This window comes from Meleagris gallopavo, chromosome 2, assembly GCF_000146605.3.
Source record: "Meleagris gallopavo isolate NT-WF06-2002-E0010 breed Aviagen turkey brand Nicholas breeding stock chromosome 2, Turkey_5.1, whole genome shotgun sequence".
NCBI lineage: Eukaryota > Metazoa > Chordata > Aves > Galliformes > Phasianidae > Meleagris > Meleagris gallopavo.
Window position 1 is genome coordinate 93290749 of NC_015012.2, and position 17244 is coordinate 93307992.

Genomic DNA, 17244 nt, shown 5'->3' on the forward strand with positions numbered 1-17244 from the left:
CGCGCCGCCCGTCCCGGTGCCGGTGCCGGCAGGGCGCCGAGCCAGCCGCACTGCCGTGTGCTGCCGGAGCTCTGTGACGCTCGGGTTTCCTGTGCGGGAAGGCTGGGTGTTGCCTCGCGTGTGGGTGCGCACCCGTATCTGTGCCGCTCGCCTTTGAAAGCAAACCGATAGCGTTCCTGCCTATTGCCTTCGTGCTGCTCGGTGCTCTTTGGGATACCCGGCACCTGTGCAGCACCGTACATTTCTAAGCACAATTTTTCAAAGTGCTGCATACAAAGAAGCCCTGCTGTGCCTCGGAAGCTCCTTGCCTTCCCTTTTCCCCACTAGCTAAAAATACAATGGAAATGTTTTGCACAGTGTGGTACCCCCAGGCGGAGATCAGGGCTGGGAGCATCGTACTGTCAGCCTCAAGTGTGTTTTCCACATGCTCCAGCAATGAGATTAGTGCTAATGAGCAGCCATCTTCTGGGGCCAGGAGACAGCCTTGTCTAAACAAGGTTGGAAGTTCATCCCTCCTTTCTGCTTGTATACAGACAAGGAACGTGTTTATTCAGAGCAGTGCTATCCAGAAAAAGAACTCTGGAAACCTGAGCTCCACGTTAAACCTATCAATTCCTTTTCTGCAAGGGTGGCTTTTTGGTCTTGATTGGTTTTATTTATTTATTTATTTATTTGTGATTTTTTTTATTTTCCCCCCCTTTTCTTTTTTTTGTTTTTTTTTCCTTTAGAAGGGTAACAGGGTGGGGAGACAAGCTGGCAGGGGGAGGGTGAGAGAGGAGCTGATGGGTAAAAGTCTTGCTGCAGGCATGGGATCTGTTTCAGATGACCTTCATGGTGAGCAAGACAGCATGTGGGTGGTGTCAGCTTTGTATTCTGACTCGTGCTAATAGCCAGTAATCCGATTACATCCAGGTCGACATTGTGGATATCTATGAGTCCATCCGGGAGCGGCAGCGCCACGACAGCGAGCGTTCTACCTGCAGCATCTTGGAGCAGAATGACATCGAAGCCGTTGAGGCACTTGTTTGTATGAGCTCCTGGGGGCAAAGATTGCAGAAAGGTGACATATTAAAGATAAGGCCTCTCACGCCCTTCTCGGATTCTGGAGATTTCACAATGCACGCTGAGGCTACTTCTGAATTACCAAAGGATTATTTATCTACGCTGGTAAGGAAGGCGTGACTGCAAAATAAGAGTGCGTGACACCTGGCTGGTACATCTCTGCCGTGCTTTGGCTTAGCTGAGAAAGATACCTTGCTTGTGTGACCCTGCATAGAATAGTGGCAGTGTGGCTCGTGCTGTGTGTGTACATGCAAATCAGCAGCATGGGGTTTCCTGCTGTTTCTGGGATGGCGTATGTAGGAGTTTGGTCTCCTGTTAAATCTTGGTATAACAGCTCCTGCTGTCAGGAGCAGCAGCAGAGGAAGGCTGTTTCAGTGGTTGGATGTTTGAGAGAATCACAGAGGGGCTGAGGTGGGCAGGGTGCATCAAGCACAGCCCTGCTGCAGCAGGGACACCCAGAGCGGGGTGCCCAGCACCGTGTCTGGGGGTCCCTGAGGAGGAGATCCCACAGCTCTGGGCAGCCTGTGCTCCACCTCCTGCACTGCACAGAAGTGCTGCCTGGTTCTTGGAGCATTTGGAGTACAAAAGGCAGATTGAGCCCTCAGTGATTCAGCGCTGACTTATCTGGAAGGCCTTTAGGAGGAAGGTTCTTGACGACATTTGGCTTCACGCTGATCGCTAGTACAGCTTACCATTATGAAACAGCAAATTTAATTGGTTTTTATGCTATGTGTTTCTACACGCAGTTTATTTTTCCAGAGCATTGGCCTTCTCTGACTGATTAATGTCAGTTGAATCACAATTTTTTTTTTTTGTTTCAACTTATGTTGCAATAGAAGTAGATTTAAAAAAATAAAAAATAAAAGACTGCCATTTGTGTTTTAGAAGGCTAAGACCTATTTCAGCCAGCTGGCTTTTAGTATGAAGTTACGTCACAAAAAGAGAATAGGAGAGACAGAAAGGCTGGGATGATACAGCAACTGGCTGGTGGGCCTCTTCTGTTATACTCCTGCCACTCAGTTCTGGAACTCTTGAGCTGCCCAGCAGACAGGCATGGGTTGGGATTTCAGTGTTAAGGGGGGGAGGAGAGGTGGCAGCAGGAAGGCACAGGGGTGGGTGGGCTGTGGGGAAGAGCAGTACCACTTGTGTTTATCTTGGGAATAGCCACCAGCTGCTGGAGGAATCATTATTTAAAGATCTTAAATGATTAAAGTATCATTTATTATTAAATTAAAGATAAAAATATCGAAGTCTTACTGGAATATTGAAGTTCACATGGTACAGTTCTGCTATCTATTGCTCGTCTGTCTCCGTGATCAGCAGAGTGCTCATAGCCTCTTACATCTGCATCCATTGCTGGGGGGAGAAATGAGGGGGTTTCTGTCGTGCACTGGGTAGACACACAGCATTTTAAGTGGGTTTACAATCTGCCCCGTCGCCTTCCTTTCATTAATTAGTGCACTTCTGAGCCTGTTCTGAATGACCATCAGATGAGGCAATGCAGGCTTTAATTGCTTTCCCAAGAAGCGGTTTCTGAGGTTCTGAGGAGCAGGTGTGATTTTACTTTTGCACTAAAGACTGTGAAGAAGTGTGTGCCGAGTAGCAGCGTTGTATAACAGTGCTTTCTTTCCGCAGTGCATGACCCCCCCGCACAGCCCCGACCTTGTGGAGATGTCTGCCGCCGTGCTGCTCCCCTCGCAGGTCACTTACTCCAAGCCCAGGACCGTCATGGCGAGCACAGCTGCCTGCTCGGTCACATCCACCACCGACTCGACTCCCGCAGCCAAGCCGTCCGTCCTGAGCGTGGAGAGACAGTGTGAGCAGAGGGCGGCCCTCGCGGAAGCCTCTGCCCCTCAGCCTTGCCGGGCCATGGTGACGAGCGTCATACGGCACACGGGTGACAGCTCTGCTTACCACCAGGGTCCTGCTGTGCGAGAGAAAGCAAAGGCAGCTTCGGGCTGCGGCACTTCTGGGGACCGGCGTGGAGCAGAGGACCGAAGACATTCCAGCCTGCCACAGGACACGTGTGCTGCCGATGCTTTAATTAACAAAGTCTCTCCGGTACACCAGCCGTGTGCTGGTGACTGCAGTGATGTCGTGCCCAGCAAAGGACAGCTTCCAATCCGACCTGTTTCTCCACAGACCCACTTACCAAAGAGTTGCGAGGACGACTTGCAAAAAAGAGCTACCCCGGTGACACCCGTCCCCGTGTCAAGCCCCCAGGTTCTCTGTCAAATGATCCCTTTGAATGGCCAAAGCGGTGTGATTAATGCCTATGTCAAGCCTTCAGCTCCAACCGTCTCAGCTCCGATGAAACCCATCTTACCGCAGACAGCTCCACTCTCTCAGCCTGTGCTCATGGGATCTTCTGTGCCTCAGGGGACCGTCATGTTGGTTCTTCCACAGACTGCTGTCGCGCCGACGCCGCAGTGCCCACAGACAGTAATGACTGTTGGGAACACCAAGCTGATGCCCCTTGCTCCTGCCCCCGTGTTCATCGCTTCTGGTCAAAGCTGCACCCCCCAGATGGACTTTTCGAGACGGAGGAATTATGTTTGCACCTTCCCCGGGTGCAAGAAAACCTATTTCAAGAGCTCCCACCTCAAAGCCCACCTTCGTACCCACACTGGTGTGTAACGTGGGATGAGCTGTCACTGGGGTGCTGAAGGGTGCGTGGCAGCGGGTGGGAAAGGGAAGGGGCAGGTGGTCAGGGATCTTGTGCTCATCTTGGAGAGGAGAAGAATGCTCATTCTCCATGGGCAAGCAAAACAAAACAGACTTTGTTCTGAGACCTCAGCCGACCCCGTAGTGTTGGTTGAGTTTCACATGCTTTAGTCGGAGCAAAGCTTTGCCCTCTGTGTGCATGTGTTTAGATTTGAGTGGAATTCTGCCAGCTGGACTGGATTGCAGCGAATTGTGCAAGTCTTTATTTTGAGCATGGAGGGGTCTGGTGTAAGCAGTCTGTAGTACAGGTAGTTGTTCTTAATTTGTAGGTGAATGAAAGAAGAGACATTCCAGTACTACCAATACTACTGTGTTTAGAATTCCTAGAGTTTTGGCTAGGCTAAGTAGGTGTGCGTTAAAATTTTGGGTTACAGCGTTAGGAAGCAGAGCTGCTGCAGGAATATAATTGGTTTTATGTAAAGTAATTGTAAATTAGTTACAATTTAATATAAGATGATTTGTTCCATAACATCTGGTTAGTGTAGAGGCAGTGTAAATGTGTTCTACCTATTCTCTTTTTAACTCTCAGATCCTGTTAAGTCAAAACTAAATGTTGAGTTCTTGGAAGGGACTATTTCTGATGCTGAGGAACATCACGTGATTGATAAAGAAGAGTTCATTTAAATGTTTGTCTAAATTTTTTTTCCTTTGCTTATTTCTGCCACCCTCTGTGGTTCCATGGCAAGGTGTGCATTAGTTTGCCAGCTCGTCTGTCCAATTCCTATGAGAACAGAGCTTAAGCCCTGTATGAAGCTGATAATCCTTGTAAACTGGAGCTCAGAGACAGAATGATGGTTCTGCTTCTGGTCTGTGGCAGCAAACCTCTCCCTTGGCACGTACCATGCTGACCCACGAGGGAAGCCGTGTCTGCTGTGATGTTAAGATGAGCACCCGTGGCTGGGGAAGCGCACAGTGCCATCTCTTGCCACCCTGCTGTGCAGCATCAGTGGGCAGAGCAGCAGCAGCTCGCTTTTCCTGCTTCATCCCACTCACTGAGCAGCTAGGTGGGCATCATGCACGCCGAGCTTCACTTGCCGTCTGCAGTAAGAACACAGCTGCTGCGGTGCATCTTTTCTGCTGGATTTCTTGTTCTGCTCCAAAGAGTTCCCCAGATTTGTGGTAAAGGGTAGATGTTTATCTTGTTTATCTTGAGGTCTATGAGGGCTGCAGGCAGCAGATCGCATTGTTTAGGATGGGTGTGATGTTAAGCAGTCACCCAGCATGAGAAACTTCTATTGAAAGCCTTCCTGGCTGCTCTCTCCCTGGCATCCAGAGCTCCTGTAGAAGTCTGGGTCTCCGGGCACGTGGGCTGTCAGACCACAGCAGGACTGGGAGCGTGAACTCCATGTTTTCTTGTTGCCCACAGCATTTACTAATGATGCGTAGTGGCCATAGGCTTGTGGCCACATAGGAGGGATGGGCTCAGGGATTTGCCTTTGGTTAAGTCTGTAGTTAACATAGCTTTTCTTTAAATAAATGGACCCTATTAAAGAACGTTTAAAGAGATGTGAGGAAATAAGGGGAAAAGAGACCTATGCTTTTTTCTCTGCAAGCCAAATTCAGCTTGTACTCAAGCTAGCAGTGGCTGCATGCATGGGCAGTTCTGGGAAACTGTCAGATTCTGCAAAGTAGGATACGACACAGCTCTTTGGTAAAACAGAGCTTAAGGAAAATTCTCTTTCTTTTACGTTCTGCAGGAGAAAAGCCCTTCAGCTGCAACTGGGAAGGCTGTGACAAGAAGTTTGCCCGCTCAGATGAACTGTCACGCCACCGCAGAACTCACACAGGGGAGAAGAAGTTTGCCTGCCCCGTGTGTGAGCGTCGCTTCATGCGCAGCGATCACTTGACGAAGCACACCCGGCGCCACATGGCCACCAAGAAGATCCCCAGCTGGCAGACAGAGGTGGGCAAACTGAACAGAATTGCCACAGCGGAGAAACCAAAAAGCAGCAGTGCTCTGAGTATGCTCATCCCCGTGCCGTCGTCTGTCTGTCAGGGCTAGTGGGACAAAGCATCTTCTCTGAAACTTTCTGTAAATCGTGAAGAGCTCTGCTGGCTACAACAGAACTGACAGCACGCCCTTCTTCACCCCTCGGCGTGTTTGTACATACTTCAGTTCCCTTCATTTTAGGTCCTCTGTTAATAATGCTAGGTGAGAAATCTATCCTGTTTCTTCATCCTATTTGTTTGTTCAATATTTGGGCAGATGCAATCACCAGCACTTCAGGAAAGCAGGACTCTTTTGAAATGATTTTGGCAATAGGTTTAAACAAGTCATTGCTTGCTGTTAATATTTTGATGGACAGTGAAACAGGGTGATTTTTAATTTTTTATACTAGTGTTTTCTATACCAAATATATTTTGTATTTATTCCTTTGGATCTTCGTATGCAGGCTTACTTGACCTGCGTTAGTAGAGGTGTGCAGGATGAAACCCGGGGCTTTGGGAACTACTTTCCTGTGAGCCTAAACAAATGCATTCAGAGCATTCTGTAAGTATGTAATGTTTGAAAATTTGGTGTTTGGGATTTTCACACTTCTGGATCCTGATCCTGCAACAGACTGGTGCTGTTAGACCCTCCTTGTGCAGGTGACATTGGAGGTTGGAGAGTCTTAAGATCTAAGCCTGTCATTGTTTATAAACAAAACAAAAGCGAGCTAAAAAGCAACCCAACAAAACCATCCTAGAATGACTTTCAGAAAAGAAGTGTTGAAATCCTCAGCACCCCATCAGTTCGTATTCTTTGCAAGTGGAAGCTGTTGTGACTTTTAGTAAAGCTTGACACACTGGGTGTTACTGGGTCCCCACTCTGCCTGAGCAAAGCACTGGGGAGCCAGGCTGCTCTGCTGGATGTAGAAGCACAAACACTGTTCAGAAGCTTTGACACTAAAAACGATGCTTTACTTTCAGCCCTACTAAATCAGCGTATTAAAGCCTACTGAAAAATTGCAAAAATGGCAAGATAACCTGTGAGTAATTAGTTGGGTCTCTGTTTGCATTTTTTTTTTTAATACAGGAGAAATATAAAATTAAGTTTACGCATTGTGGATGCTTATGCACCTTATAGAAAACTGTTCCAGACTTCTGATGACCTGTATCAAAGCACCAGGAGAAATGCTAGTCATGTCTTAACAAACAGCCACCTTTGTCAACGCGATGATGCTCTTCACGTGGCCTTATACTTCTCCACAGTACTTTGTATCAAATCACCCTTTTCTATTAAATGAGATACTCTCCCCGTTGGTTGGATTTTCTTTCGCATACCATGTAAATGTGACTGAGGAGTGAAACGGCTGGCTGCAGGGCACTGTGCTGTGCTGGCCTGCTGTGAGCAATGAGATGCAACAGCCCTCCTGTGACCAGCTTGTACAGGAGGGTACCTGTGTGCCGTGCGCTGAGAAGTGCCGGCTGCTGTTTTGCTGGCTGAAGCTCGCCTGTTGCAAAGTATTTCTATGGTGTTCACCCTCCATGGCTCCTATCTTCAACCTTTCCTATACTGAGCTCATTTGAGTGCTGGAGAGCACTTTTTTTTTTTACTATTATTTTTTACCTGGATGTGTAAAATGCAGGTACATAGGAATGCGCTGTATCCTGCATGGCTTTGTTCTAAACACGTGGTCTTGTTTCTCAGCATGGGCAAAGTGCTGTTCTCATTTAAACAGACTTGCTGATCTCAGCACTCCCCTGAAATCAGCAGGGGCCTTTTTCAGATGAAAGCTGAATCTGTCATTATTTTTACACTTAGCTCTATAGTTATAATTACTGGTAACAAGTTTTCAGCCTGCACAAGAGCGTTGTGCTGGGTGTATTGAAGTGCTGTGCCTCACCTTTAAAACGTCCACGCCCTGCTTGTGTGCTACACCATCATCCCACGGGCAGCATACGTGGTGGGGAGTGTGTGCACATGCAGCTTTGTGCTTCCCCCTTGCAGTGAATGCTTGCACTTTGTGTGGTGTAGAAAGAAAGACTTTGCTCTATTTTGCTCAGAAGATCCCTAGATTAGGAAGTTTGACTTTTGGTTGCCACTGTAACACGTTTATAACTTGGGAGAAGGTTGTCCTGTCTCAGTCTGCCGGCCCATTTAGTCCTCAGCAAAGCATTTGGGGACTCACATCTCCCTCTTAGTTTTTTTGTGGCCAGTGATGATTCCTGCAGCTCCTGGGAGGTGTGGAAGCCCATGTGTTGCCTCCCACCTCCTACATTCTGTGAGTGTTCCCAAACAGCTGGGCCATGCTGTGGCTGCTGGCTCTGTTTGCTCTGCTCCTTCCTGCTGCGTAAGGGTTATTTGTGGATTACACGTGATGGGGGGCACTGCTCTCACTCACTGCCTGAACTTCAGTCTCTTTGAGTCTGTATTTTAAAGAAGTGGAATTCTGGTTTTGTACCTGTTTTTTAGCATCTACTGAAGGAATTATGTGACATCACTGTTTTTAAATCATTAAAAGGTGTGATTTTTCAGATTTCCTATAAATATGTGCTCCAGAGCTATGTAAAAAAATAATAATATGGATTATGTTATCTGTTTAGCCAGTAGAAGACTCTCTGGTTTACTTACCATCAAACAAAGGACCTTTTTGGTCCTTCTCCCGTATACATCACCACCATGGTGCGGGGTTTTTGCATGCTGCCTGAAAACAGGAGTCTTGGGGCTCGGAACTGTGTTCTCCTAGCATGGCTTCCAGAAGCAGCATGAAAGGTGCAAATAAAGAAGAGATAAGAATGTGACTCAAGTATGGCTGCGTTAGCCCTGCTTCTTCCCACTCCTGTGTGCTCTGGGTGTGACCTGCAGGTCTCAGCTGGAAAGGATGTGGCCGGGAGGATGACAGCACACTAACTCCTTGTTTACACTTTCAAGCATCTCTGCCGTTCCTTTCCCTCTGGCTGGTTCCCAGATTGCAGCAGTGTTTATTTCTAGCAGGGCTGTGTTTCTAAATGGCAGGTTCTGGTTTCCACTACATCAGTGCCATGGGAATGGGGTGGGCGCGTAAAGGAAGTGGAATGGGAGAAAAGAGGAAGGGGTGTAGTGAAACCAGCTTTGTCACAGCTGCTCGCAGCATGGTGACCCACTCCCATGGTCAGAGCCCCCGGAGCTAGCTGGGAGCAAGGCCTCAGGGCAGAACAGCTGGGTACTCACACTTTGGCATACAGCTCACCCTTAGGCTGCAGCTCAGGCTCCTGCTTCAGCGGTAGAGGCTGTGCTGAGAGTACAGGAGGTGGCATTTGGTGGCTTCTCGTCATCACTGTGCAGGCTCCTGCATGGCAGCATCTGACACGTGGGGCTGCTGGGTGCATCTCCCAGTTCCATCTGTGTGCCCATATGGCTGCTGCCTTCCAATCACGGCTGGCGAGGCAGCTTGAGGCAGGCAGGTTGTGGCCATGAAAAGGCAAACTCACACATGCAGGAACAGCAAATGATGACTCAGAAAATGGCAGCGCATGGGCTGAGGAGGCTGCAAGATGGCTGAGGAGGCTGCCGTGACACCTCAGCTGCACTCACAGCCATCGCAGCGCGCTCCGTGGGATCGCTCCTCTGCAGGGTGTGTTGGCACTGAGGCAGTTTCTTTCATGATCAGTTTCTTCCTCCAGCAAACGCAGCCTCCTTCAATTTCTGCCTCAGTCCTGGAGCGTGGGAGAAGGAAATTGGGTAATGCTCACTTCCTGATGTGTACAGATGGCCACGAGCACATCTCATGCATGCAGACAGCCTCAGCAGGCCGGAGCATGCCCTTTCCTGGAAGAGCTTTTTTTTAGATGAGAAGAATACTTCAGATTTTATTTTCTCCCTTGTGATCTCTCTTGAATTCACAGCAGCTCTTTGTTTCTGAGCACAGAGCCTGAGAAACCATTGCACAGCTTGCGGCCGCTTCTTCCGACCCCACCTTTCCTTCTCCCACCCTCCCCGGAGCAGGGTCTGTCCCAGTCACTGCACTCCCCTCCTCCTGCAGCTCCTCCTCTCGTGGTAGCACTGAGGTTTGCTGTGAATGAAACCTGCCGCCCCCTAATCCTGGGAGCAGAAGCGTGCTTGTTCCTTCACTGTCCTACCAGCTTCTTTCATGGAGAAGCTTAGGGGTTTGCTGCATTGCAAGAGAAATTTCCTGCAGCCTAATAGGAATACACTCCATTTAGAAATATTTTTGTCTTCTAAAATTACTCAATTTCTGCAGAATTGTTGAAGTACAGACTTTATTTTAGGAGAGACTGAAATGGGTTGTAGGGATATACCTGGCCTAGTTAGCGACTGCAGCCACAGTGAGAGGCTGTAGGAAGGAAATCCAAATGACATGAAAGCTGGGCAGGGCACAGAGCCCCAAGGCCGCCTGCAGAGCTGCAGTCAGGAGGCCTCCAGTGTTTTCCTGGCACACATCTGTTCTGCTTGCCACAGGAGGTCTTTGAGAGCTGCCGAAAGCTAACACAAGCGACAGGAGATCCAATGGATGTCTAAGCCTAAATATTTCTGCTCCCCACAGAAAGTGCTAGCATTCAAAACAGGATTTTTTCCAGGAGACTGCTTCAAAACCACTGTTGCCTTTATTGAAAGGTACATACAATACAGATGCATATATTTCTCTTTCACAAATATCTGGAATGACGAAGACGTCATAATACAGCATCTTAAGATGTGTCCTGCTGTTTCTTCTTGCATTCACACTCTATTTCATCTGACATCTTGAATGCTTCAGCTAAAGATAGAAATTAGGTATTTTTCTACTTCTGATAAGAAGCAGCTACTCACGATACATTAAGATGCAGGTAAAACAAAGGCAGAAACCCTACAACACCAGGCTTCCCTACTGGGGAGCACAGAAAACATTATTTTCTTCCGAGATCCAGCCTTTCTGTTTTACTTTGGATCAGCTAAGGATACAACACAGCGATTTTTCTGCCAGGGAGCAGAAATGCATCAGAGCTTGCTGCATTTCACAGCAGACTCCCAAAGTCAGATCTATACTGAATGATTTTGCTGCACTTTATTACTGCCAGGACAAAGCAAAGGTCTTCTTCCCTCAAAGCACCACATCTCAACAAAACTAGTAAATCTGGTAAAAACGTCATTTCAAGAGGAGCTTTGAGATACTGGTTCACAAGGTGTGCTTTTTCTGGTCTTGCTCCTTGCACTCCTCCTCACCATCCCAGGCATTGCATTCTCCTGCTGGCAGCTCTGCTGCTCCAGCCATGCCCCATGTGTGGAGCTCAGCAGCCGTACTCTCGCTCAATGCTGGCCATCAGTTCCTCTTCTGAGCCATGGTACAAGATGGCCGGGCACCCCACTGGCTGCTTGCTGCCCTGTGATGGGCACCTGCAGGTGGAGGGAGCAGGTTATTGTATCGTAGAATCATAGAATGGCCTGGGTTGAAAAGGACCACAATGATCATCTAATTTCAACCCCCTGCTATGTGCAGGGTCATCAACCACCAGACCAGGCTGCCCAGAGCCACATCCAGCCTGGCCTTGAATTTCTCCAGGGATGGGGCATCCACAGCCTCCTTGGGCAACCTGTTCCAGTGTGTCACCACCTGTGAGTGAAAAACTTTCTCCTAATATCTAACCTAAATCTCCCCTGTCTCAGTTTAAAATCATTCCCCCCTATTGCTGCAGAAAAGGGACCACATTCCCTCATTGCTAACTTGATCATTGGGTGAATGGGAAAATGGCAGTGCTCGTGGCTTGCTGAGATGCTGCTACTCTAATGCATCAGATTTCCACACCCCATGGGCATACCACTTGCTGACATTTTTTAGCACTTGGCACCTATTCTAGTCAGTGAGATTGTTACAGTGAAATCTATACAGTACTCAAACTCCTGTGCTCCATAATCCTTGGTAAGCTACGCTCATGGCCCAGACAACACGCTGCATATCCTTTAACACCAGCTGCTAGTTCCAAGGTTTCATCCAGAAAGGTGTTCTTTGTTATTATCCGACCACCATGTGCATGCCCTGTGGCCTTTGTCCTTTTCAAAGGAGCTGGATGTTGCCAATAAGAGTGATCACTTTGTATTTTTCTGATTCTGCTTTTGAGAGATGTAAGATAAAAGGTAATGCTGATGGAGAACGCGTGCAAAGTTCTTCCATGGGAACATCTGCAGCACTATGGGGGCTTGGCTGGGTTTCTTTTGTGTTCCAACCAAAGTTCCAACTCCCTCCAACTGCTCCTATGCTTTAGTTATTTTTCTCTCACACAACTGATGTCTGATGTACCATCGGTAGAGGACTGGCCCAGGTTTTATTGGCACTGTAGAAATCACATCCAACAGCACATCTCTGGCTCTGCCATTATTTAGCAACCACTGACTCACCACTTCTCTAAGGATGAGGCCCAGCACAGCTGGGTTGAACTCGGTCATTAGCATCCCCACATCTTGCCTGTGTGCTGATCTCCAGGCAAAATTCAGGTTCAGTGACACACAGAGGGGCTTTCAAAGAGACAGAAGCAACCCACTACCATGCCAAAAGAAAGCAAGCTGCTGCTTGGGTCCTTTCTGCTGTTGTGGCAGTTATCCATCACTTAATGCAGAAAAACTGAAGTAAATCAAAAACAGAGAGGTCCCACATGCAAAAAGGAGAAACCCCTCCAGCCTGAGGCCTGCAGCTGTGCATGCTGTATCACTGGGGCTTTTCAGGGCCAAGCCAGACAGGGCCCTGAGGTGGCTTTGAGCAGAAGGTCAGTCCGAGGCCTCCAAGGCCTCCCAGCCTGAGCCTTCATCTCAAGGGCAGGGAATTAAGCTGGGGCTGAGAAACGTGAGCAATGGGGGGACAAGGACTCCCTGGTGCCGCATGGCTGCCAGGCCTGGACGATGGACCTGCAGCATCACGGTGCTGCCCGCTGAGACCTGCTGAGAGCTGCTGGACTTGATGACTTGGAAATTGGAGGTTGGGATGTTAGGAGGGAATTGTTCAAACCCAGCAGCTCTCAGGGAGCCAGAGGCATGAGGAGCAATGGTGGGAGGACAGCACGGGAGACACAACCCATCGAGATCACTGCAGAGACTTTTGAGTAAAATACTGAAGAGTTACTAACAGCTTAGAAAGCAGCAGTAAGAGGCTAAAGCAACTTAGGAAAAGAGAAAGCAAGGAATGTGCTCCATTTCAGCCACCAGACTCTCTGTGTTTAAATATGGTTAAGGGAAGAGGGAATATTTTTAATGGAAAGACAATGAACTTTGTAATGAGGAGAAGGAAACACAAAGGGCAAGATTAGCTCAAAAGTGAGCTGTGGGGTCTGCTGACAGTGTTCCTCATGGGTGTTAACCTCCTAGGTAGGAACCCCGGGATCACAGAATGGTGATGGGAGGGACCTCTGGTGGTCATCTGGCCAAGTTAAGCAAGTCAGCCCCAGTTAAGAGCCTGAAAATCACGGAATATCTCCAATGAGAAAGGATCCACATGGATCCCCAAGTCCAACCCCTGGCTCCACACAGGAGCATCCAAGATCCAAACCCTGTTTCTGAGAGTGGTGCCCAAACACTCCTTGAACTCCGGCACTCGGGGCTGTGCCCACTGCCCTGGGCAGCCTGTTCCATGCCCACCGCCCTCTGGGGCAGAGCCTTTCCCTAACCCCACTTGATTGAGTCCAATCAGAATGAGATGGGATGAATCTAGGCCACTGTTTTTTATCTTTCTGCTGAGGATGGGTAAGTACAGGATTAATCATTAAAACGCCCTCTGCAAGACCTAGCAGCCGAAAAATGGGTCAAAGCCATGCTTGGATAACACTGCGCATGACACAGGGGTTGAAAGCAATTATAAGATTGTTGTGACATTCCTGAGCCATGTCATTCAATTGATGGACTGCCACTGGTCGTGTGGGAAAAAAAGAGGTAATGTGATACAGCAAAGAACACATTCAGATCCCACTTGGAGGGTGTTCATTAGTGTCTGATTTAGGTGGTTATTTGGTGTCACATTTCCAGCCTCTATCTCATGTGGCTGCTCTTCTAGGTGACAGCAGGAGGTGCTGGCACCCTGCTCTGGGTGTCCCGGCTGAAGCAAGGGCTGGACCCAATGGACCCAGAGAGTCTGCCACCCTAACCATGCTGTGGTTCTGTGAAGTCTCCTTACCTTTTTTTTTTCCTCCTTACTTTTCTCCCCGATTTTCAAATTAACACATACGTCAAGGGCAGAGGGGCTGTGTGACAGCCCAGCACTGAAAGGAGTCCCTCCTTAGTGCAAGGAGATGGTTTTCCAAGCCTTTTAGTTTCATCTTGGTTTCTCTTAACACATGCATGAAATTGTTCTCACTGCTGCTGTCAGACCTGGGGACACAGTCAGCATCGCTGTTTGTGAAAGTAAGAGTTCAGGTTTTGTTTGTTGGATGCCCAGAGCAGCAGGTCTCCACCAGGCATCCATACAGACTGGAAGGAGCAGTCCTTGAGAGCAGCCCTGTGGAGAAGGACCTGGGGGTCTTGATGGATGAAAAACTTAACATGAGCCAGCAGTGTGCTCTCGTGGCTCAGAAAGCAAATGGGCTCCATCAGAAGAGGGGTGGCCAGCAGGGACAGGGAGGTGATTGTCCTCCTCTACTCTGCTCTTGTGAGGCCCCATCTGGAGTACTGCATCCAGGTCTGGAGCCCCCAGTACAAAAAAGACAGAGAGCTGTTGGAGAGGGTCCAGAGGAGGGCCATAAAGATGATCAGGGGACTGGAGCACCTCCCCATGAGGACAGGCTGAGGGAGCTGGGCTTGTTCAGCCTGGAGAAAAGAAGGTTGCGGGGTGACCTCATTGAAGCCTTTCAATACCTAAAGGGAGCCTACAAACAGGAGGGGAATCAACTATTTGAAAGGGTAGATAACAGCAGGACAAGGGGAAATGGTTTTCAGTTGAGGGAGGGAAGATTTAGGTTGGATACTGGTGGAAGTTCTTTCCTATTAGGATGGTGAGATGCTGGAACAGGCTGCCCAGAGAGGTTGTGGATGCCTGTCCCTGGAGGTGTCCAAGGCCAGATTGGATGGGGCCCTGGGCAGCCTGGTCTAGTATTGATTGTGGGCTGGTGGCCCTGCATGTAGCAGGGGGATTGGAGCTTCATGATCCTTGAGGTCCCTTCCAACCCTGGCCATTCTGTGATTCTGTGATTCTGTGATCTGTGTCTCTAACTGCTGCAGCATGGGAGCCTCTCATGGGTTTTTGGGGTTCTCAGAGAGGAAGGATGTGTGATCCACTCTACCCATGCAGCACAGCCCATGGAAGGCCCAGGTGGCCATGATGGCAACAAAAAACAGCAGGGGAAAGGGAGGCAGGGGCTACTCACTCATTGCTGATGTTGTTGTTCTCTGGGTCTGAGGGGCGTCGGGGAGACGAGGCCTTGAAAAGAATAAATGTCAAATGTTTCAGTTACAACAATACAAAGCAGTCTTTGTGTCTCATCGGCCACGTTTGTACCCCACCACACCTCTGGGGGGATGGTACATGGGCCAGAGCACCTCCTAGGAATGAAAATACCTGCTAATGAAAATATCTGCTAATGAAGGAAGTGACAAAGAGACCCCCCTGCAGGCAGGCTGGGTGCTGCAGGAAGAACCAAACTTCCACATTTCTCCTCTTTATTGTACTGCCCCATAGAAAGGGGAGAGGGACAAAGGCAGAGTCCGGCTTGAGACAGACTCAGACTCAGTTGGCTTGGTGACTGCTTTCTCTAAGCTGAAGCTGGAGGTTCACACGAGCTATCCTGCCGGTCCCAACAGCGCCAACAGAGGTTAAACAGGCACAGTGCAGAGCCAGTGTAAGGACCCAACCCCGAGAAAGTAGGAACAAAGCAGCTCCTTTCTGTGCCCAGAAAAGCTCAGCCCTGCAGCTTTGTCTCGGCAGTTCTCACCCTGAGAACCCATTCCCAGCACTTCTGGGCAAAGGATGGGCTTGGAAGACAGACGGTTGCCTCCTTTTCCCTTTGTGGCTGACTCCTCTGTGTTACGAGCTGTACGTGGTGTGTGGGCGGAAGACAGAATCAATTAGTCATCAGGATGGAGCAGCTTTGGTTAGCAAAATTTGCTTCCCTCTGCAAAACCAGCTCCCACCTTCTCTGAGGGATCTGTCAGCAGCAGTACCTATTTCCCAAAGGAGCACTGCCGACATTTCACTTGGAGCTTTGAGATCTGTGGGGAAGTGAGAAAATGGCCCCCCAGCCCCTCCTGAGCCCCCAGAGCTGTGCTGAGCCGGGCACAGTGGGGCTGGCGGTGACACTGTGACTGCAGGCACACCCCAAACCCAAGAGTTATTTGGGAACCACATGCTGGCCCAAGCCAAAACGGTGACAGGGGCCATTCCAGCCGTGCCTGTGCAGTGAACAGCAGCACCCTCCAGCGACACAAGAAATGCCACGGGTGGCCGGGCCAGTGAATGCTCCCAAAACCAACACCTGGTGAACACAGAGCTCGAGCTGCCACGGGCAGGGATCCTATCCTGCTGAGGGGCGGGAGGCAGCATCCTGCAGGGAAGGCAGGCAGTGCCACGCTTCTCCTGGCTGCCAGAGCTAACAGCAGCTCCTGGCTGTCTTGTGCAAGCCTGATGCTTGTTCTGGGTCAGGAATATGCCAGAGATGGGCAGGAGGTGGTGCCAGGGATCTGCTAGGGATGTGCCCGGGATGGTGTAGAAGATGTGTTAGGGATGTGTTAAGGATGTGGCAGGGATGTGCCAGCAATTGCGTCAGGGATAGTGCTGGGGATGTGTCAGTGATGTGCCAGGTCAAAGAGGAGCTGTGCTCAGCTGAGTGGTGCTGTGGAGAAAACAGCAAAGGAGGGGTGGCTTTGGGAGCACAGCTGCAGCACAGCTGCGAGGGTGTAACCGAGGGGACTGACACTGGCCAAGGGGACAGCGCAGCTCATTGCTGAATTTTGGCTGTTTTTAAAGACAAGCAGCACTGAACGGAGAGACGGTGCTGGTCCTGCAGGCAGTGAGTGCACCTCTCCTACGTGAGCCACTGCGCTCTGTGCTGCACGATCCTGGCAAAGCCACGGGTGGGTTTTTCCTGTGCTTAGCAATATTTATCTCTGTTGGTAAGTCGCAGAATCACGGGATCTTTTATGATGAAAAGGATTCAGAAGATGAGTCCAAGCACTGCCCAGCACTGCCGGATCCATTGCTGCACCACGTCCTGATGCACCACATCCACACCCCTCCGAAATACCTCCAGGAGCGCATTACTTCAATGCATTACACCACGCCTGCGACTTCTGTGAGTCTGCTCGGGGCAGCATTTGTCCAACCAACAGCACGCGGCCCCACAGCTCTGTTCGGAGCGACGGTGCTGCCCGGCTCCGCCGCAACGCCACGGGACGGACCCGCACGGCCACGGCACAGCCCGCGTCGGTACGGACACAGAGGGATCAACCCCGGGCTCCACTCAGCATCACACAAAAACAAACCCTGTGTCTGAAAGCGGCGTCCAAACGCTTCTTGAACTCCGGCACTCGGGGCCGTGCCCACAGCCCTGGGCAGCCCGTTCCGTGCCCACCGCCCTCTGGTGCAC

General features: G+C 49.7%; 1 protein-coding gene and 1 long non-coding RNA gene across 2 annotated transcripts; one reads left to right on the top strand and one right to left on the bottom strand.

The window, feature by feature from the left end:
- Positions 1 to 897: 897 nt before the first annotated feature.
- On the top strand, positions 898 to 8257 carry KLF11 (Kruppel like factor 11; the record flags this gene model as incomplete). The annotated part of the gene is made up of 3 exons (XM_031552261.1): positions 898 to 1167; positions 2698 to 3691; positions 5484 to 8257. Coding segments are annotated over 3 exons (1569 nt in total), but the record flags the coding sequence as incomplete, so codon positions are not given.
- Positions 8258 to 10295: 2038 nt separating this feature from the next.
- On the bottom strand, positions 10296 to 17206 carry LOC109366277. Its single transcript, XR_002112509.2, has 3 exons — positions 15595 to 17206; positions 15031 to 15083; positions 10296 to 11083 (listed from the first exon to the last, which is right to left on the bottom strand). It is a non-coding gene; the product is annotated as an uncharacterized LOC109366277 (long non-coding RNA).
- Between the last annotated feature and the right edge of the window lie 38 nt (positions 17207 to 17244).